Raw genomic sequence first — 17,896 nt, 5'->3', positions numbered from 1 at the left:
TTTATATCTAGAGTTTTATGTAATTTGGAAATAAAATTGTCGTACTTAACATATAAATACAATGGATGATATGAAATGGTTGTCTACTTGTAATAATAGTAAGTTTGTTTTATACCCAAGTTTATATATTAGACTGATTATTCCTTAGACGAGGCTTAAGAAATAGAAAATGAAAGTTATAATTTTCATTATTATAAATTTATTCACTAAAATCCATTAGTGAAGTAGCGGAATCAGATTAAACAGTTAAGCTAGAACTTACAGGAGTTTTCAACAGGTATCATTTTATTAATTTTGCTTGGACCTCAACCCTACTTATTTGACTGGTTAAATATTAAAAATTATAATTTGAATTTTCATGTTAGAAAATCTAGAATTTCTAGAATTATTTATTAAATCGGCATATAATTCATTTATTTATTTATACACTCAAATACAGTAACTATAAGATTTTATTAGAATTTTGTTATCGCTTAGTATATTGGTACTGATTTTTTTTCTTTTTAAACAGTGTGTCTTAGGTAAACCAGTTAGACGGCCTGCTAAACTAGACAGAAAATTGTTAAGAGAACTTAAAGCATTACACCATAATGAAGATCCTTATGAAACAGTTACTGGTAAAACTATGTGCACTCTTGATTTCTATGAAGGTAATTAAAAATATTTTCAGTTACAGTTTTATTTTAAAAATTGAATGTTTAAGATATGTAACATTAGATTTCTCCCTGTTATTGGTCCTGGTAAGAAGAGGTGTGCAAGTAATGCGTATTTTTGAGGTGGAAATAGTTCTACTAATAAGTTAATTTTTAGATACAGTCGGATCTTTTTATTGTTTTTTATCATTTTATCATTTGGCTTTGTCTCTTGAGGATATGGTGTCTTTTACTAAAATACAATAAAATTGTGCATTAATTCTATATTGTGCAGTAGTAAATTAATTCATCCTTTTATTTATTGGAACTAATATAAGTTTACCTAATTGATATCTCTTTTCAAATTATCTATTTAATCAAAACTATGAAATAGTTAAGAGGTAAATAGTTACGATTTTTCTTATCTAGTGAAATTTTGATTCACGGTTTTATTTTATTGAATTACCTTTGAATTTTTACTGATTAGCGGACGAACCCTTTTATAATATCATCATTGAATTTTATTTTATTTTAATTTATCTTATTAACTTTTTATCTTGAATTATGATTTTGTGAATTTCATTTTAATTTTTATCTAATACACAAACCTGCAAAATTTGGGTTCTGAATGTTTTTTAACTTTTTATAATCGATTCCTATGTACGTTTTAGCGCTGAATTCGAAAATAACCCTCACTTTTTCCATCACGTCAGGATTTTTCGCAACTCGCAAATTTCAAAATTTGTAAGAAGTAGAAAAATAGCAAAAATGTGATACTATAAAATAGACATAAAAGGTTTTTTTTACAATAAATTAATATAATATATTCACTTTTTTGGTGTATACTATGCATTCTTATAGCTAAACAGGCGAGTGGTCTTAAGAGAGTGTCTAGAGGGGGGGGGGGGGGGGTTGGATTGAAGATGACCTGACGGTGGGAGAGCTTGGCCGACAGATTGTAACAAGACTTAACAAGATGCAAGATGTTTATTGGCAGCTATCTGTGCCACTCATCCACCATGCAACTACTAGGTGCTGTTTCAACCAACAGCATGCGTAAATTAAGTTTTTTCCGCCCTCCGTGATCAAATGTGTTTTTATCGGTGGAAAATATATTTTCAGGCCTTAAGGCAAACTCTCTGTTTTCAAAATGGCTTCAAGCTGCAAAACGTCTGGAGATTCTTTTTATTACATTTGTGGTGAGTTAATGGTGGAAAGGCAAAAAAGAAATATAACAAGTTTCGTTCGACAAGTGTACCTCACGTATTTTGAAGTGAAAATCGGAGATCAAGACAAAACTTGGGCACCCCATTACGTTTGCTACGCATGTGTTGAAGGACGTAGACGGTGGTGAAAGGTTGAACAAGAAGCGTTCAGATCTGAAGTTCCAATGTTGTGACGAGAACCACGAAATCACACCATTGATTGTTACTTTTATTTGACTGGTGTTCACGGTTTCAATTTGAAGAATAAAAAAAGATTGTCTATCCAAATATGCCATCCGTTTTACGTCCGGTTTCCCATGGTCCAGACGTACCAGTGCCAATTCTACCAGAAAATTTACCTGAAATAGACCGTTCCACAAGTGACTCGAAAATGGCTGTGCACCAGAGCTTTATCCACAATCTGAACTGAACAATTTGGATCGAGACTTACATCTGACCAAAGAAAATTCAGAATTGCTTGGTCCGAGGCTTAAAGAGAAGGACCTGTTGGTAGCTGGCACCTTATTTTCCTGGTTCAGGTACAGAGAAAAGGATTTTCTTCCATATTTTTTTGGAAGAAGGAGAATTAGTCTACACTGATATACGTTAACTTTTGACTCGATTTAACAAATTGGTACGAAAGTACCGAATGGAGATTGTTCATAGATTCGTCCAAAAGAAGCCTAAAAGTTATCCTTCACAATGGGAATACGTATCCGTCAATACACATGGAAATTCTGTCCATTTAAAAGAGGGTTACGATAATTTGGGATTCGTTCTCGGTAAAATTAAATGCGACAATCATAACTGGGTTACCTGCGGCGATCTCAAAATAATATCGATTTTCGTAGTACAGTAAGGAGGATACACAAAGATTCCTCATTTTTTTGTGTAAATTGAAAGGCAGGGACAAAGAAAATCATTGTATAAGGAAAGAATGGATAAGAAATTTCCCTTTTTCCTGTGGGAAATTTTTTCTTTTCCCTGTGTGAATTTCCCTTTTCCCGTTTTTTTCTGTATTCAGTGAAAAGTGCGAAAAATATAAGTTGTGAAAAATGAAATATATTATCTGTGTGTGTCTATGTGTGTGTGTGAATAAAAATTTAGACGTACCTCGAGGATGATCCTGATCGTCGTGGCCGTTGCGCCGGGAGGCGTCACCCGCTACTCTAGGACCCGGACGTGGCTCGTGCACCAAGAGGCGGCGGCGGCTGCATGTGTGTTCGCGTGTGCCCGTTGACGTAGCGGCGCAGGTTGTTGACAGTGCGAGGTGTGGCGCGCGACTGAAAAACAGCTGACAAACATGGCCTAAGGTTAAGCGTCCTATTTTGAAAATCCGTTACAGTGGTAGGCGCGGAAGCGCCACACCCTTCCAACCAGTCACAGCGCCGGATTCAAAGCGGCCGCGTTAGCGCAACAGGTAAGCCGTTACTGCTGCCACCACCATTAAGGAAGTATGGGCGTACCTCGAGGATGATCTTAGTCGTCGTGGCCGTTGCACCGGGAGGCGTTACACGCTACTTCAACACCCTGACGTGGCTCGTGCACTAGGAGGCGGGGGCCGCGGCTGCGTGTGTGCGTTGACGTAGCGACGCGGGTTGTTGACAGTGCGAGGTGTGGCGCGCGACTGAAGAACAGCTGACGAACATGGCCTAAATTTGAACGTCCTATTTTGAACGTCCGTTACAGTGGTAGGTGCGAAAGAGCCACACCTTATCGACCAATCGCAGCGCCGGATTCAAAGAGACCGCGCATACGCAACACTGATACAAGGCCTTCGTATTCCGTCCTACAATGCCTACGCATCCAGTCGACCTCAAACATGTTTAAACAGGAAAAGTACCATACACAAACAACGTCTATCTATAGTTTGACCTTGGCGTCACAGACACGTCACTACCAATAAGAACACAACCGCCTAAAGTGCCACACTCAAACCGCCGTTGAAGCAACGTGCCTGGTGTCATTTTACGAGTAACCTTGAACAGTGTTTATCGTGTAATTATACGAAACGACCACGCATTCTCTCAGCAGTTTAATGGCGTAAGTAACCGGAAACGGCATATCATGTTACAAAGTGTTTATCGTGTAATTCTAAGAAACGACTACTGTCGTGTAATTCCAAGAAATGACCACGCATTCTCTCAGCAGTTTAATAGCGTAAGTAACCGGAAACGGCATATCCTGTTACAAAGTGCATCAAATAATACCATGTCTTATAAACTTCATTTTAAATCTTCTGTGACACCACCACTACGGTTGTCGTCTTGGTCATCTTTTACACCGTAATAAGTTAGTTTCATCGAATGACGTCGTACAACGGTCATTTCGTCTTCGGTAATTTTTTTGTATAGCTCCTTGGTAATAATAGCGGAAAACAATACGATTCGTTGTCAGAATAAGATGAATCGATGTCGTATAAGATGATACAAATGCGAACCTCGCCGTATGATGTATATTTCGTTCTCATGTCCAATAATACATAGTCAATACCGATATGAAGATCGGTCAACCTCTTCAATGGTAACTGTTTGAGAAAAGTCTTGATCGTTGAAAACGTTAATAAACGATAAGGCGTCCATCATCACACTGGAAGAGCTCACGCACGAATGATCGTCTGCAGTGTAGATACTTGTGTTATCTACCTCTCCCCCACCGGCACCACTCCTTTCGGTAAATGTTTTAGAAAATAACCGGTAGAGATCGTTTTCATCGATAATTCGGCAAATTAACGACGACGACACGTTGGGTTTTCGCATAGTAATTCAAATTTGTTTTTGCGTAACAGCGCTTTAATTTGCATCATGTGTCCAATAACCAATTCGCAGGAGCACAGGTATTCGGGTAACCCTCTACCGCAATAGTCAAATCTATAACACTCGATTGCATGACCGATATATTTGTCATCATTATCACAGTGTTTGACAAGCATCATAAAACAATGTTTACACATGTATCGTGTAACCGAATTCAATTCGTTAACCAATTCGGTAAACGTCTTCCCGATAATCATTACTATAAATCCGATAATCTTTTGAACAGAATCAATACGTCTTTGTAACCGTCCAACGTGCGATTCGTCTTTGCGATTCTATTGTCTAACTTGTTTAACTTTTTATCCAAAAATTTGCGGATATCACACTCGCTCACAACAATCCAATCGATGATGTCCGATACCTAGTATTCGATATCCTATACGGTAGTCCTGTATGGTAAACCTAATAATAATGTATTTGGTAAAGTATCGGTCACCGTGATTATTGATGTCGGCAACAGTACGTCGAGAATATTCTTTATATGAGTTAGGTCCGCTATCGGTCCGCCTGGTAAGAAAGGGACCAACTATGTGGACACTTCTGTCATCTTGCCTTCAATGAAGGTCTGTTGCATAACCGTATTTTAACGTACCCTATCTTCACTACCACCAAAACCAATTCGACGTCTACACATACTATCAACAGTATCTATCTTCAAACTATCGAGATATTCTTGCAACCGACTGTGAATTTCATCATAGGTCGCGTTATACGTGAACACCACTCTAACCGTATTGAAACGATCTAAATCAATAGTCGTACTCAAAGCGTGCGGGAATGCCGCGTTTACAATTTTAATCAGATGTCGCAACATCCTTACACGACGATAGGAGAAATAACGTATTAACCACACCGATGCGGCTATATCAACATCCATCTTGAAACTGTACCTATTTACCAGTTGCATTTCCACACCATCCTGGAGGTAGCAACCGCGGCGCGTTGAGATTTGTTTTACATGAGTGAAATCTCTCCCCCTAGAGGCCTACTATAAAACACTCGTACCGGTTTTTATATAGTTTTTAATTTTTGTTTTTTTCTTGCGAATGATTGTATGTGAACCACAAAGCAAGCATAAATAATATTCCCGGCATTAAGCCAAGATGGAAGGCTACAACTATAATTGAGACCTCTAAGCAAAGATGTGGCTTCGTCACATCTTGCAGCTGACTGAGCTCTACAGCGACAGCCCTCTTCGAGGTACGATAGACTCTAATGACAGCGGTATGCTTTCCTTGATGCAGTTCCTACATTGTGGTAAATTGTGCGAGTTAATCGGTTCGTTGCACCAACATCTTATGCACTAATCGTTGAAGAAATAGTAAAAACCGTTCTTGGCCAATTCTTCTTTTTTGTTTACGTTTGTATTTTCAAACGATCCGCTTCTCGACCAGATCCAACGGCTTTTTACACAATTTTAACCACTCCATGTAGAAACATCCGGTTTGTAACGCACATTTTCCGCTTGGGTGTAGTTTATGGTACGGACAGGTTACGATGTAATTCGAATTCGGCTTTGGTCCTTTTGTAGCATTCGAACATCGTTATGGTATCGACGCAAAAATTCAGATTTCTCCAACCCCTTTTGTATATTGTAGAGAACTATGAATAAAGTTTCTTCATAACATCCTCGCTGTATCAACGTCACCGTACTCCCAATCAATTTTGTGAAAGTTTCTTTCTAATCAAGCAACCATCCGCCTGTATTTCGATTTCCATTCAGCGCGTGAGTACGGTGAACGAAAATGTATTATCATGTAGCATCCGCTGTCACTGACAACAGCGAGTTCTTTAACTATAAACTCACCTCGGTTGCCGAGGGAGCTGTGATACTCGATAACTCCTTCCATGACCGTTGCTCAACTGCGAATTCGTGGTCAAAGATAACTTTCTTAGTCCCCTTTATTATATCACCGTAGACGTGGTGCGGGTAACCCCCTCCACCTTTTCATCTACAGATATATCATAGTCATCATCATCATAATTATGTACATGTAACGTTATGTTAGGTAATGAGATATTGGTAACACTGCTGCCGTCGCTGAAGGTAATGATGTAACATTCACTACGGTTTTCTTCAATGCGGTTTTGTCAGTATTATCATTTACCGTTACGTTAGGTAATGAGAAACTCGTATTGGCGACGTTAACAATTACTTTTTCTGAAGGTAACGATACTGTGATATTGCTAATAGTGTCAGAAGACTTATTTTTTGATGATGATGATGATGTCGATAACTCCTTCCATGATCGTTGCTCAACTGCAAATGCGAGGTCAAAGATAACTTCCTTAGTCCCCTTTATTATATCACCGTAGACGTGGTAGCAGTAACCACCTCTACGTCTTTTTCTTCTACAAATCCATTATAGTCATTATCATCATCATTATGTACATATAACGTTATGTTAACGTTACATGTAACGTTATGTTAACACAGTAATTATTTTCCGGCCTGGTGGCGCTCTGTCGCCATCAGGCGCAACAAGGAGAGACTAGGGAAGACGCACAGGCGTGTGCTCCTAGGTGTCGTGTCCGCATACAAAACTTTGTCACATGCCGCCCTGTGCGTGTTATCGGGTGCACCTCCTATTGACCTAATCGCAAAAAAGCGGGTGGAGAGGGCACAACACAAGCCAGAACAAGAAGTTAGGGATGCTGTTTATAATATCTGGCAGGAAATATGGTCGCAGGAAGGTGTGGGTCGATGGACGAGAACCCTCATCCCCAACATCAAACCATGGTTGTCGAGAAGATTTGGTGAGGTTGATCATCACCTATCGCAGTTTTTTATAGAACATGGTTCCTTCAATAACTACTTGCACAAAATAGGCAAGAGAGAAGAGCCAATTTGCAACTACTGCAACGAGATAGGTGATGCTGAGCACACCTTTTTTAGTGTAATAGGTGGGACACACTTAGACATAGTAAGGCACTCACAGGTATAACTCCAGAGACAGCAATTGAATACATGCTAAGAAGCGAGTTAAACTGGAATAATATTGCTAGTTTTGTTAGACAAGTCGTACTACAAAAATACTCCGATGAGAGAAGACAAGGTGTTGGCTAGAGTAGGACTGGGTGGACAGCCTTGCTGGTGAGGTCCAACATGCTGCGGTGTTTTGGCACTGATGAGCCACCAAGGACTCCATGGGTAACAGTCAGGTTACAGCACACTGAATACCGAAAAGACCCGGCACCACGTCACGACACACTAGGTATGGCGTGGTGTCCAAAAGGGCAATAAAGAACTGTCAAAAAGAGCTAACCGGTAGGATGACCTGCCATGCCGGTATATAGCCGGCAGGTGGGGAGGCCTATTTGAGTTTAAAGACACTCCCCTGGGTGGCGTAATACCAACAAGTCGGTCCGGCCCAGGGGAGCTGATAGGAAAAAAACCAGTAATTATTAACATAGTAATGATGCAACATTCACTACGGTTTTCTTCAATATTATCATTTAACGTTGTTAGGTAATGAGACACTCATATTAGTGACGTTACCCATTGCTTTTTCTGAAGGTAACTATGCTGTGATGTTGCTAACAGTGTCAGCAGACTTATTTTTTTAATGATGATGATACAGTAGTGTTGTAAAAATGGGAAACGCTTCCACGGTTGATGAATTACACCATATTAACGGAATATTAACTGGCTATGGTGTAGAAAACACAACTCTACATCGTATCGGTTTCATCGTTCTATATTCGATAGCGGACGCACTGGTATCCCCTTTATTGGAGACAAAGACGACATTTTTGTTTTACTACCCAAACCCGATCAGGTCAAAGGGTAGGGCTTAAGGTATAATCCCTGCCCTGCAGTGCCGGCTTTTCTTTTCATCATCATTTCAACAAGACGTTTTATACTATTCCTTTTTGATCGTCTTCTCTTACTTTTCCACCGCCGAACTTTGCTTTTAACTTCATCGCGTTCGTAACCGCCAATGCAGTAGCCTTTTCTGCGATTCTAGAAAATCCTTAGCTTTAATCCCAAGCGCTATCGGTTAATTTACGATCTGCAGCCGCTCTGTTTTCGTTATCGCTGTACTAGCGTATGCGATACCGTGCTCTTTACAAGCTGCGTCAAACTTGTTTACACCGGGATCGTTTCTCTATAATCGTTTTTCTAAATTCTTTGCCGGTCCGCAGTACTGATATCCAGGAATATGTAACTCTACCGGCAATAAATCGATTCCTTTGTTAACAATTTTACCCATCACCTTTTTGACACCTTTTAATGCTTTATCAAAAATATAAGATCCTAACACCCCTGCAGCTTCTGCAGTTAGAGTTGTTAACGGTCCACCGCCTCTTTTAAGATGGGCAATTCGTTTACATCTTTTCACCTTACCCTTTCAAACAGGAGGACGTTTTGACTCTTGCCATCTTGGACAGACAATGAACCTGTTTACAATCTTCCACCAACTTACATTGGATCCGTGATCGGTAGTCGTACCATATTTTCCTCCTCCTTCTTCTTCGTCATCGTATCTGTTTTGAATCGGAGATCGGAGGGCGTACAATGCTGTTATTCAAATCATCCTCCCCTTCTTCTTCAATGTTTTATCTGTGTTTGGTTCAATGACTGGAGGACGCGCCATATTTTTAGCCACAACCTTCTCCTCCTTATCTTGACTATTTAGATCTGCGTTTGCAGAATCGCTTAGGTAATCCTACGAGAATAGTAAAAAAGGATATGTAATGCGGAAGGTATTTAAAATCGATCAATTAGGGGAAGTGAAAATGGAATTTCCCACAGGGAAAAGGGAAGAGGCAAATTCCCAGAGAGAAAGGGAAAATTCCCACGTGAAAAAGGGAAATTCCAAGATGGCGGTGCTGCCATCTTGGCGGGGAAAAGGAAAATTCCACTGTGAAACAGAAAATTCCAAGATGGCGGACAGTCCGCCATCTTGGATTTGGCACCCGTACTCCTATTTTCCTACTACTTGCTACCAACCTTTGAAATATTATTTCAATAATTTAATACATATATATAACAAGGTTGACAACACTGACACAAAAAAACTAGTTGGCAACACTGACAGGCTACGGCGCCACTGACGTCACAATACAATATGGCTGACCACCGCCATCTTGAATTTGTGATGTCATTCCAAGATGTCGGCTGTGCGACATCTTGGATTTTGGCGCCGTACCCATATTTCCATACTACTACTAATATAAATGTTTAAATGCATTGTGAAAAATGTCCAGTTTTATCAACCACAAACTAAAAGAGGTTGTCTTTACTGATCGTGATCCTGATATTAGAGAACTTCTCAAAGATGGTAATTCTGAGAATCAAATAGAACTTCAGAAAAGAAGGTTGGGGAACCTTTAAAGACGTAGTAACCAGGTTTGACAACGAATATTGACTTACAATCTTTCTATCGCCCACCATTTTTGAAAAACTTTTAAATTTTAATTAAAGGATTTTTTCATTTTTCAACATATAGTTAGCATTTTAAGCTCCTATATTATATTTTGTTAGCTCATTTTTTATTGTTTAACTTTGTTGACATAATTTGTAAGCTATAAATAGACAAAGAATTAAATCATAACATAGTCACATATTATGACATTATATCTAATACCGAAGAGTAAGCTTCCATGGACAAGATTAATTATGTCTGTGCAGGTCAAAAAATGTATCTGAAAACACAGCTGTGTTGTTTGTATTAAGCACTGGATTTAGGAATGAATTAATTTTGTAGTCTTATTGCAGTCTTAAGTTTGTAAACAGTGCAGTGTCATAATGCCTCGAAATTGTGTAAAAGATGTGGACGCATTTTCTTATGTATGTGGTGAGTTTATTGCAAAATCAAATAGAAAAAACATTACACCTTTAATTAAAAACGCATATCGTTTGTACTTTCAGTGTAAAATTGGTGATCAGGATATGACGTGAGCTCCTCATACAGTATACTCTAATTGTTCTGCATATTTAAGAGGATGGCTGAAAGGTACACGGAAGGCTTTGTCATTTGGTGTACCTATGGTTTGGCGTGAACCAAAGGATCATGAAACCGATTGTTACTTTTTAACAAGCGTGTCTGAAATTTAAAAAATCATACTGTAAAATATCCTTCATTGCAATCTGCAATCAGGCCTGTACCTCACAGTGAAATTATTCCAATTCCTGAGCCACCCGTGAATGTATATTTCAAAAACGGCGATGAAGAATCAGCAGTACTGAAGATGACGCACAAATATTGATGAGCTTATGTTGCACTTAGGACAAGTTCATAAACCCGAGGACTGGCGCCTTTTCATAGATTCGTCTAAGTATAGTTTAAAAGTGGTTCTACTACACAACAGTGACAATTATCCTTCGATACCAATCGCTTACGGTATTAATTTGAAAGAGACGTACGATGTGGTGAAAGATGTTCTTGAAGAAATAAATCATAAAAAATATAGCTGGAACATATGTGGTGATTTGAAAGTTATAGCTATTTTGTTTGGCTATACTAAGTACATGTGTTTTCATTGTGAATGGGACAACCAAGCTAGAACATAAACATTATGTTACCAAAGAGCAGAAAAAATGAGACTATTTAACTCCAAATGGGAAAAATATTATTCATTAGCTCTTAGTTGAACCCAAAAAAATATTTTTACCCCCTCTCCATATCAAGCTAAGCCTAATGAACAGTTTTGTAAAAGCAATGAAGAAGGATATTCTTGGATTTTTGTACATCAGGCAGAAATTTCCGAATATAAGTGAAGGCAAAATTAAAGAGGGAATGAATATTTGTTAGTCCTGAAATAAGAGAATCGGTCAAAGATGATGTATTTAATTCAATGTTAAATGATGTAGAAAGTGCAGCTTTATTTAAAGACGTTTGTAAAAGTTTCTCGACAAACAGAAATCCGACAATTACCACGATATTGTTAATCAACTTCTTACTTCATACAGAGCTAGGAGATGTAATATGTCTTTGAAAATATATTTCCTCCACTCGCATCTGGATTTTCTTTGGACAACCTCAGAGACGTAAGCGACAAACACGGTGAATGTTTCCACCAAAACATTTCAATGATGGAACGCATAAAGGGAAATGGAATACTAATATGCTAGCCGATTACTGTTGGACATTAATTCGGGATATGCCTGAGGCTATTTATAAAAGAAAAGCATCAGTGAAATCATTCTAACACAGGTATGGCCGTGCAAAATTATAAATTTTACAGACTAACTATATTTTCTCTTAATTATTTTTGAAGCGTAATTTATTTAAAACTAAGGGTGATAGAAAAATTGTATTTACAGATCTGTAATGTACGCAGAAAGCAATTCAAAAAATGGTATCGCACTTAAAGAAACATAAAAGAACTTTTTTTTTGTCTATCAGTGTTATCAAATTAGATAATTTTGATTTTATAATTGATTTTAATATAGTTAACGTGATTAAACGTATGACTTCAAACGCTGTAGGCGGTTGATGGAATTTCTATAAGACTGATTAGAATATTGTAGCCTGTAACAGTCTGTGTTTTATTACATATCTTTAATTCCTCAATATAAAAGAGTAAATATCCATCTCCGTGCGTGTCAGCTATAATTTTTCTGATTAAGAAAAAACCTATGCCAGAAACAGCTAAAGATTATAAATCTGTAAATATTTTACGTGTTTCAGAGAAAGTATTTGATAAATTAGCACGTAAACCGATTAATGATTACATCTGTAAAAACAGTTTGTTGTCTATTTCTCAGTCAGGCTATAGGAAACGTCATAATACCCAGACATTCTCAATTACAGTCCTTGATGACGTGAGAAGTGCCATAGTCAGACAAGAAATTCATATTTTGGTTTTGATTGATTTCGTACACGCATTTGACTGAACTTCTTATGAAGGTACTCCGGTGCTCTAATTTCTCAGAAGGGGACTGCAAGTGTTTTAAATTATCTTTATTTGATAGATGTAAATGTGTAGGAATTGCTTCAGGAAGAACATCCTCCAGGTCTAAAGTTTTTAGAGAACATCGTAGCGATCAACTCTCTCAGCATTGATGTTCTCACTATTTGTAAATTCAGTTACAAGAATATATTCTAGGGCAAGGTTAATGTTATTTGCAGATGAATTGCAATTATATTTAAATTTAAATTATATTTAAATATAAGTTGTATGACTGAGCGATTGGAAATCACTATAAATATAATGAATGAAGACCTAAATCAACTTTTTAGATGGTGCTGTGATCATTGTTTAGATATGAATATTGATAAATGTAAATGTATATTTTTAAGTTATAGTAAATTACTGTACAAAATCGACTACGATTCACTTTCTTCCGCATTAGGTTTTAAATTAAAACCTTGGAAAGAGTAACAGTAATTAGAAATTTGGGTTTGCACTTAGATGAACCCCTATCCTGGGAGATGCAAATTAATTTCATTAGTAAGAAAGTATATCAGGAATTGTATCGGTTATGAGGTTTATCATGTCTCAATATCCAGTTTGTCTTTCGATTGTCATGCGACACCATATTATAAATCTATGAATCGGTTAAAGATAAATGAACGTGATTATTATGTTGCTCTTTTGGCTTTTAATATTTTACTTAATGAGCAGCCATTGTATTTATTTGTAAATTGTAAGTGGAGACACGAGCACCTGTTTACTTATTGTAAGTTTCCCAATCATCAATAAAATATTTTTAGTCTTTTATTTATAGTCTTTTCATTCTTATTCTATGAGGCTGATAAATAAAATTGTGAAGAGTTTGAACATCAATGATTTAAAAAAAATTTAAATGTTCTATAATTAATTATTAATAAAAAAATAAGATATACCTTAAATGTAAAAACATGACATTATGGTCATTGATTTTAATAATTGCAGGTGTATTGTAATTTAAGTAAACAAATTATTGTGGGACATTTTTGTAATATTGACATGATCTTCATACAGAGGGATAATTTAAGTAGTTCTATAGATTGATTAAAAAATTCCTTTTTATTTTTATACAGAGCGAGCAACATAAAATCAAACCCGTAATGAAACTGCTACCCGACAACATTTATGAAAGACTCTCGCACAACTAGCACGACTAGTGGATATATATGTTACTACTGATTGTTGCTGTCATTTGTCGGATGGTTACGTGTCAGTACAGTATTGTGAGTTCAGCTGTGCTTGTGTAGCCCACTGGATTGGTTTATTGGTGAATGCGTTTTTCCAAATCAGCTGATTTGGAAGTCGAGAGTTCCAGCGTTCAAGTCGTAGTAAATGCAGTTACTTTTATGTGGATTTGAATACTAGATCGTGGATGCCGGTGTTCTTTGTTGGTTAGGTTTCAATTAACCACACGTCTCAAGAATGGGCAAACTGACACTGTACAAGACTATACTTCATTTACACTCGTACATATCATCCTCATCCATCCTCATTAATCCTCTGAAGTAATACCTGAATGGTAATTCCCGGAGACTAAACGGAAGAAAAAAAATCTGTGTTTGTGTAAAATGCTTTAATCAATCCAGAAGAGGATGTTGAGGCCTATATTCGTTCTGGATCGTTTAAAGAATCACGTCAAGTATTCGTACAAAAATTTCTGAATGCTTGTATCCCAGCGTAGAGTAGCATACACGATTTAGCTAAAAAATAGTGTACAACAGGTTCGGTTTCAAAAAGCAAAATGAAATAGGCAACCTTCCATTAGAACTCCACTGGCAATTGGCGATATTGAAAGGAGAATTAGCCGGTTCAAAAGAATCGCTAAGCAAGTTATCCCAACAATCTATTGTTAAATACACATCTTGTAAAATTCTTCACGAATTAAAATTGAAACCGAACCGCATTATAACTTTGCAACAACTGAAGGAGACAAACAAACTGTAAAACGACTTGATTATTGCAACTGGCTTCTCGAAAACATTGTTGGTGGACAGATAGACCCGATGTCGTATTTAATGTCAGATGAGGCATTAAATACGCCATTTAATAGGCCGGTTTCATTTATCCGGCCTATTAATTCGCAGAACACCAGATACTGGATGGCAAGGAATCCTCACGAGATAATAGAGCGTCCACTTCACGATGAGAAAATTGGTGTTTGGTGTGCAGTTTCTGGTAATCGTATATTGGGATCAATATTTTTTCACCGGACTGTAAATACACAAGTTTATCTAACGATTTTCGAAGAATTCTATGTGCAGTTAACTGATAATGAAAAAGATACAGCTTCTTCCAACAAGACGAAGCAAGTCATACAACAAACGTTTAATTGAATCACGTTCATGCAGCTTTCACCAATGAACGACCTGTCAGCAGAGGACGGTGGCGTCCACGTTCCCTAGAGTTACCTACTTGCAATTTTTTCCTTTGGGGCTACTTAAAGGAGAGAATATATACATCTAATCCCCACAATATTGATGAACTGAAGATGAACATTCAACGAGAAATCAACGCAACTGACAACAACGTTTTGCGTCAGACCACTCTCAGTATGATCAGTCGAGCACAAAATTACATCAGTGCCCAGGGTGGTCATTTTGAACATCTTTTGTAACAATAATGTAAATAAGTACAACATTTAAATTACATTTTATGTGTTTCTTATTTACTTTATCCATATCATTCATAACATTTCATCCAACATAATCTACCAATTCAGCAGCGGTTACGTTATGGGTTTGGATTTATATTACTTACCAGTATATAGGCTATTTTTGAGTAACCTTTATTTTCATACATTCTGATATTTGAGTTTGGTTTTGAATTCGTACATTATTAATTTTACATATAAAATATATATTTGTAAGGTAATCTATATAATGATTTTGGATTTTTTTTAAAGGTCTAGAATTAAATTTGAATTGAACATTTTTCCAAAATATGCAATTTTTATATTTGTATACAGTATTTAAGTTTGGTTTAGATTTTAATAACTTTATTCAATTGTATATTTGTAAGATAAATTGCATCTATGGGTCAGAGAAAGAAATTTGAATTGTAACTAACCTTTTTGAACTTTCAACACTTTTCACTCTCTTTTTCATCTTAGATCTACTTGATGCACACCTGGAGGGTAATTCCGTATCCAACAATACCACATTTATGTGAATTTGTCTTTATGGCTTCTTTTAACTGGTGCCCAACCATTGTCGTTTCATATTACATACAGAGAGATTGCAAATCCACAAATCTTTATCGGTGTGGAAGTTTTTGTATCACTCATTTAGTAAGTTCCAAGCATGAATCTAAGCCAAGCTTGGAAATTTTCACATATAAGTATTCTATGCTTAACTTTTAAGCTTCTATGTGGTTAATTACATCTATAAAAAAAAAAAAAAATTAATGATATTAAAGTAGCAACATAGGTTACGTCCATTGAAAGAGCAACCTGATATACCTTCTTGTAGTAGTGCAGGATATTAAGATACACAGTTGTGGTAATATGAATACAGAATAACTCAAAACATGCATAATTTTAGTAAAACATTTGAGCAGCTTACGTTGTACAAATTGGGGGAAATTTAGAATAGAGTAGTATTTATGATGAATGCATTATACAGTGAAATTTTATTTTTATATTTTTTATGCATTTATTATTGCTTTTAAAGAGCTATTTAAATTTCTTTTGTGTGTGTATATATATGTAGAAAGAGAGAGAGATTATATTTTTTCTTTTTTTTTAATTGGGTTATGTTTATGCTGTAAAAAATTTTAATTTTGAGCATATTATATGAAGCACCAAGATAATAAAAAAGCTGTTGATTACTTATCATAATAATTATTATTGTGGTACTTTCATTGTGATTGATAACATTTGCTAGTCTAAATTAAAAAATATGAGAGTTCCAAACAGTAGACAAGAATCTACAGAAAACTCTTGAACTTAAAATTCATACATAATGTATTTTTACATACAGAATGTTCATATAGTCACTGCTACTCTATTCTAAATTACTGTAAAGTTGGTACAAAAATTGTGGAAGTGTGAAACAAGCACCAAAATTAAACATAAACATTTTAAGATTCAAAGTATGTGTTGAAGTTATGGGTGAAAGAACACTTCCACTGGATAGAAGTCCATCTGGCACGGTCAACATTGTTCTCAGTAGTCATAAAAAGTTTCAATGGATGTTATAGCTAGTAAGATTTGAATCCATGGCTCTACTGAACTTTGATGAATACCTCCAACATCAAAACACAGCATAGTTTTGGGATAGTACTTGAAAAAATGCAATTCTACTGGATAAGAAATGCCCAAGTTGGCCATTATTTAGTGTATTTAGTGATACACAGTTGGAAATTAGAGAAATACTATGCATAAATAAATCCCTTTTCCTTACAGGATATAAATTCTAGTTATTGCACAAACTATGTGTAGAACGTTACCTAAACAAGTATGACCTTGCTGTTAGATGGATAGTCATGTAAAGGTTTTAGAAAATGATTTTCAATAATCATTTTTCCACATTTCTGAGTATGTTTGCAGACACAATGTCAAGACACAAAAGATCCTCAAGAATTAATTTAAGATGAATACAGCTTCCTGAAAGTAGATGTATGGTGTACTCTTGACCAAGACCAAGTAATTAGACATGATGTTTTTGTGAACCCTACCATGACATCTCACAATTACTTGGATGTCCTTGAACAATTTACATTTTCCCTAGTAAGTCATAATGTAATTTTTCAACAGGACCATGCTGCTCTGCATTAGATAAATTGTGTTGATGATTCCTTCAGTGAGAAGTTTTTTTGATGATTGACCAGAAGAGGTAGCATGGTCTTCATGGTCCCCAGATCTTATATCTCATGATTTACTTCTTAAGTTTTGTGAAGCAAAATGTGTTCACTGTAATCGTTGATGATATATACCACTTTAAACAGCAGAATATAATTTTTTTTTTTTTGTCTTCAGTCATTTGACTGGTTTGATGCAGCTCTCCAAGATTCCCTATCTAGTGCTAGTCGTTTCATTTCAGTATATCCTCTACATCCTACATCCCTAACAATTTGTTTTACATATTCCAAATGTGGCCTGCCTACACAATTTTTCCCTTCTACCTGTCCTTCCAATATTAAAGCGACTATTCCATGATGCCTTAGTATGTGGCCTATAAGTCTGTCTCTTCTTTTAACTATATTTTTCCAAATGCTTCTTTCTTCATCTATTTGCCACAATATCTCTTCATTTGCCACTTTATCCACCCATCTGATTTTTAACATTCTCCTATAGCACCACATTTCAAAAGCTTCTAATCTTTTCTTCTCAGATACTCCGATTGTC

The 17,896-nt window shown here is 36.4% G+C and overlaps 1 protein-coding gene across 2 annotated transcripts in view; it reads left to right on the top strand.

The window, feature by feature from the left end:
* LOC142329745 (uridine phosphorylase 1) overlaps nucleotides 1–17,896 on the top strand; it is a 114,748-nt gene that overhangs the window by 81,153 nt on the left and 15,699 nt on the right. For both annotated transcript variants that reach the window (XM_075374493.1, XM_075374492.1), the window contains exon 5: nucleotides 512–650. In XM_075374493.1, the coding sequence (XP_075230608.1) occupies nucleotides 512–650 (139 nt within the window). The remainder of the gene's footprint in view (nucleotides 1–511; nucleotides 651–17,896) is intronic.

Source organism: Lycorma delicatula, chromosome 9 (assembly GCF_047948215.1).
Source record: "Lycorma delicatula isolate Av1 chromosome 9, ASM4794821v1, whole genome shotgun sequence".
NCBI classification, from domain to species: Eukaryota; Metazoa; Arthropoda; class Insecta; order Hemiptera; family Fulgoridae; genus Lycorma; species Lycorma delicatula.
Note: the sequence above shows the minus strand (reverse complement) of the source record. Positions and strands in the feature narration are given on the sequence as shown.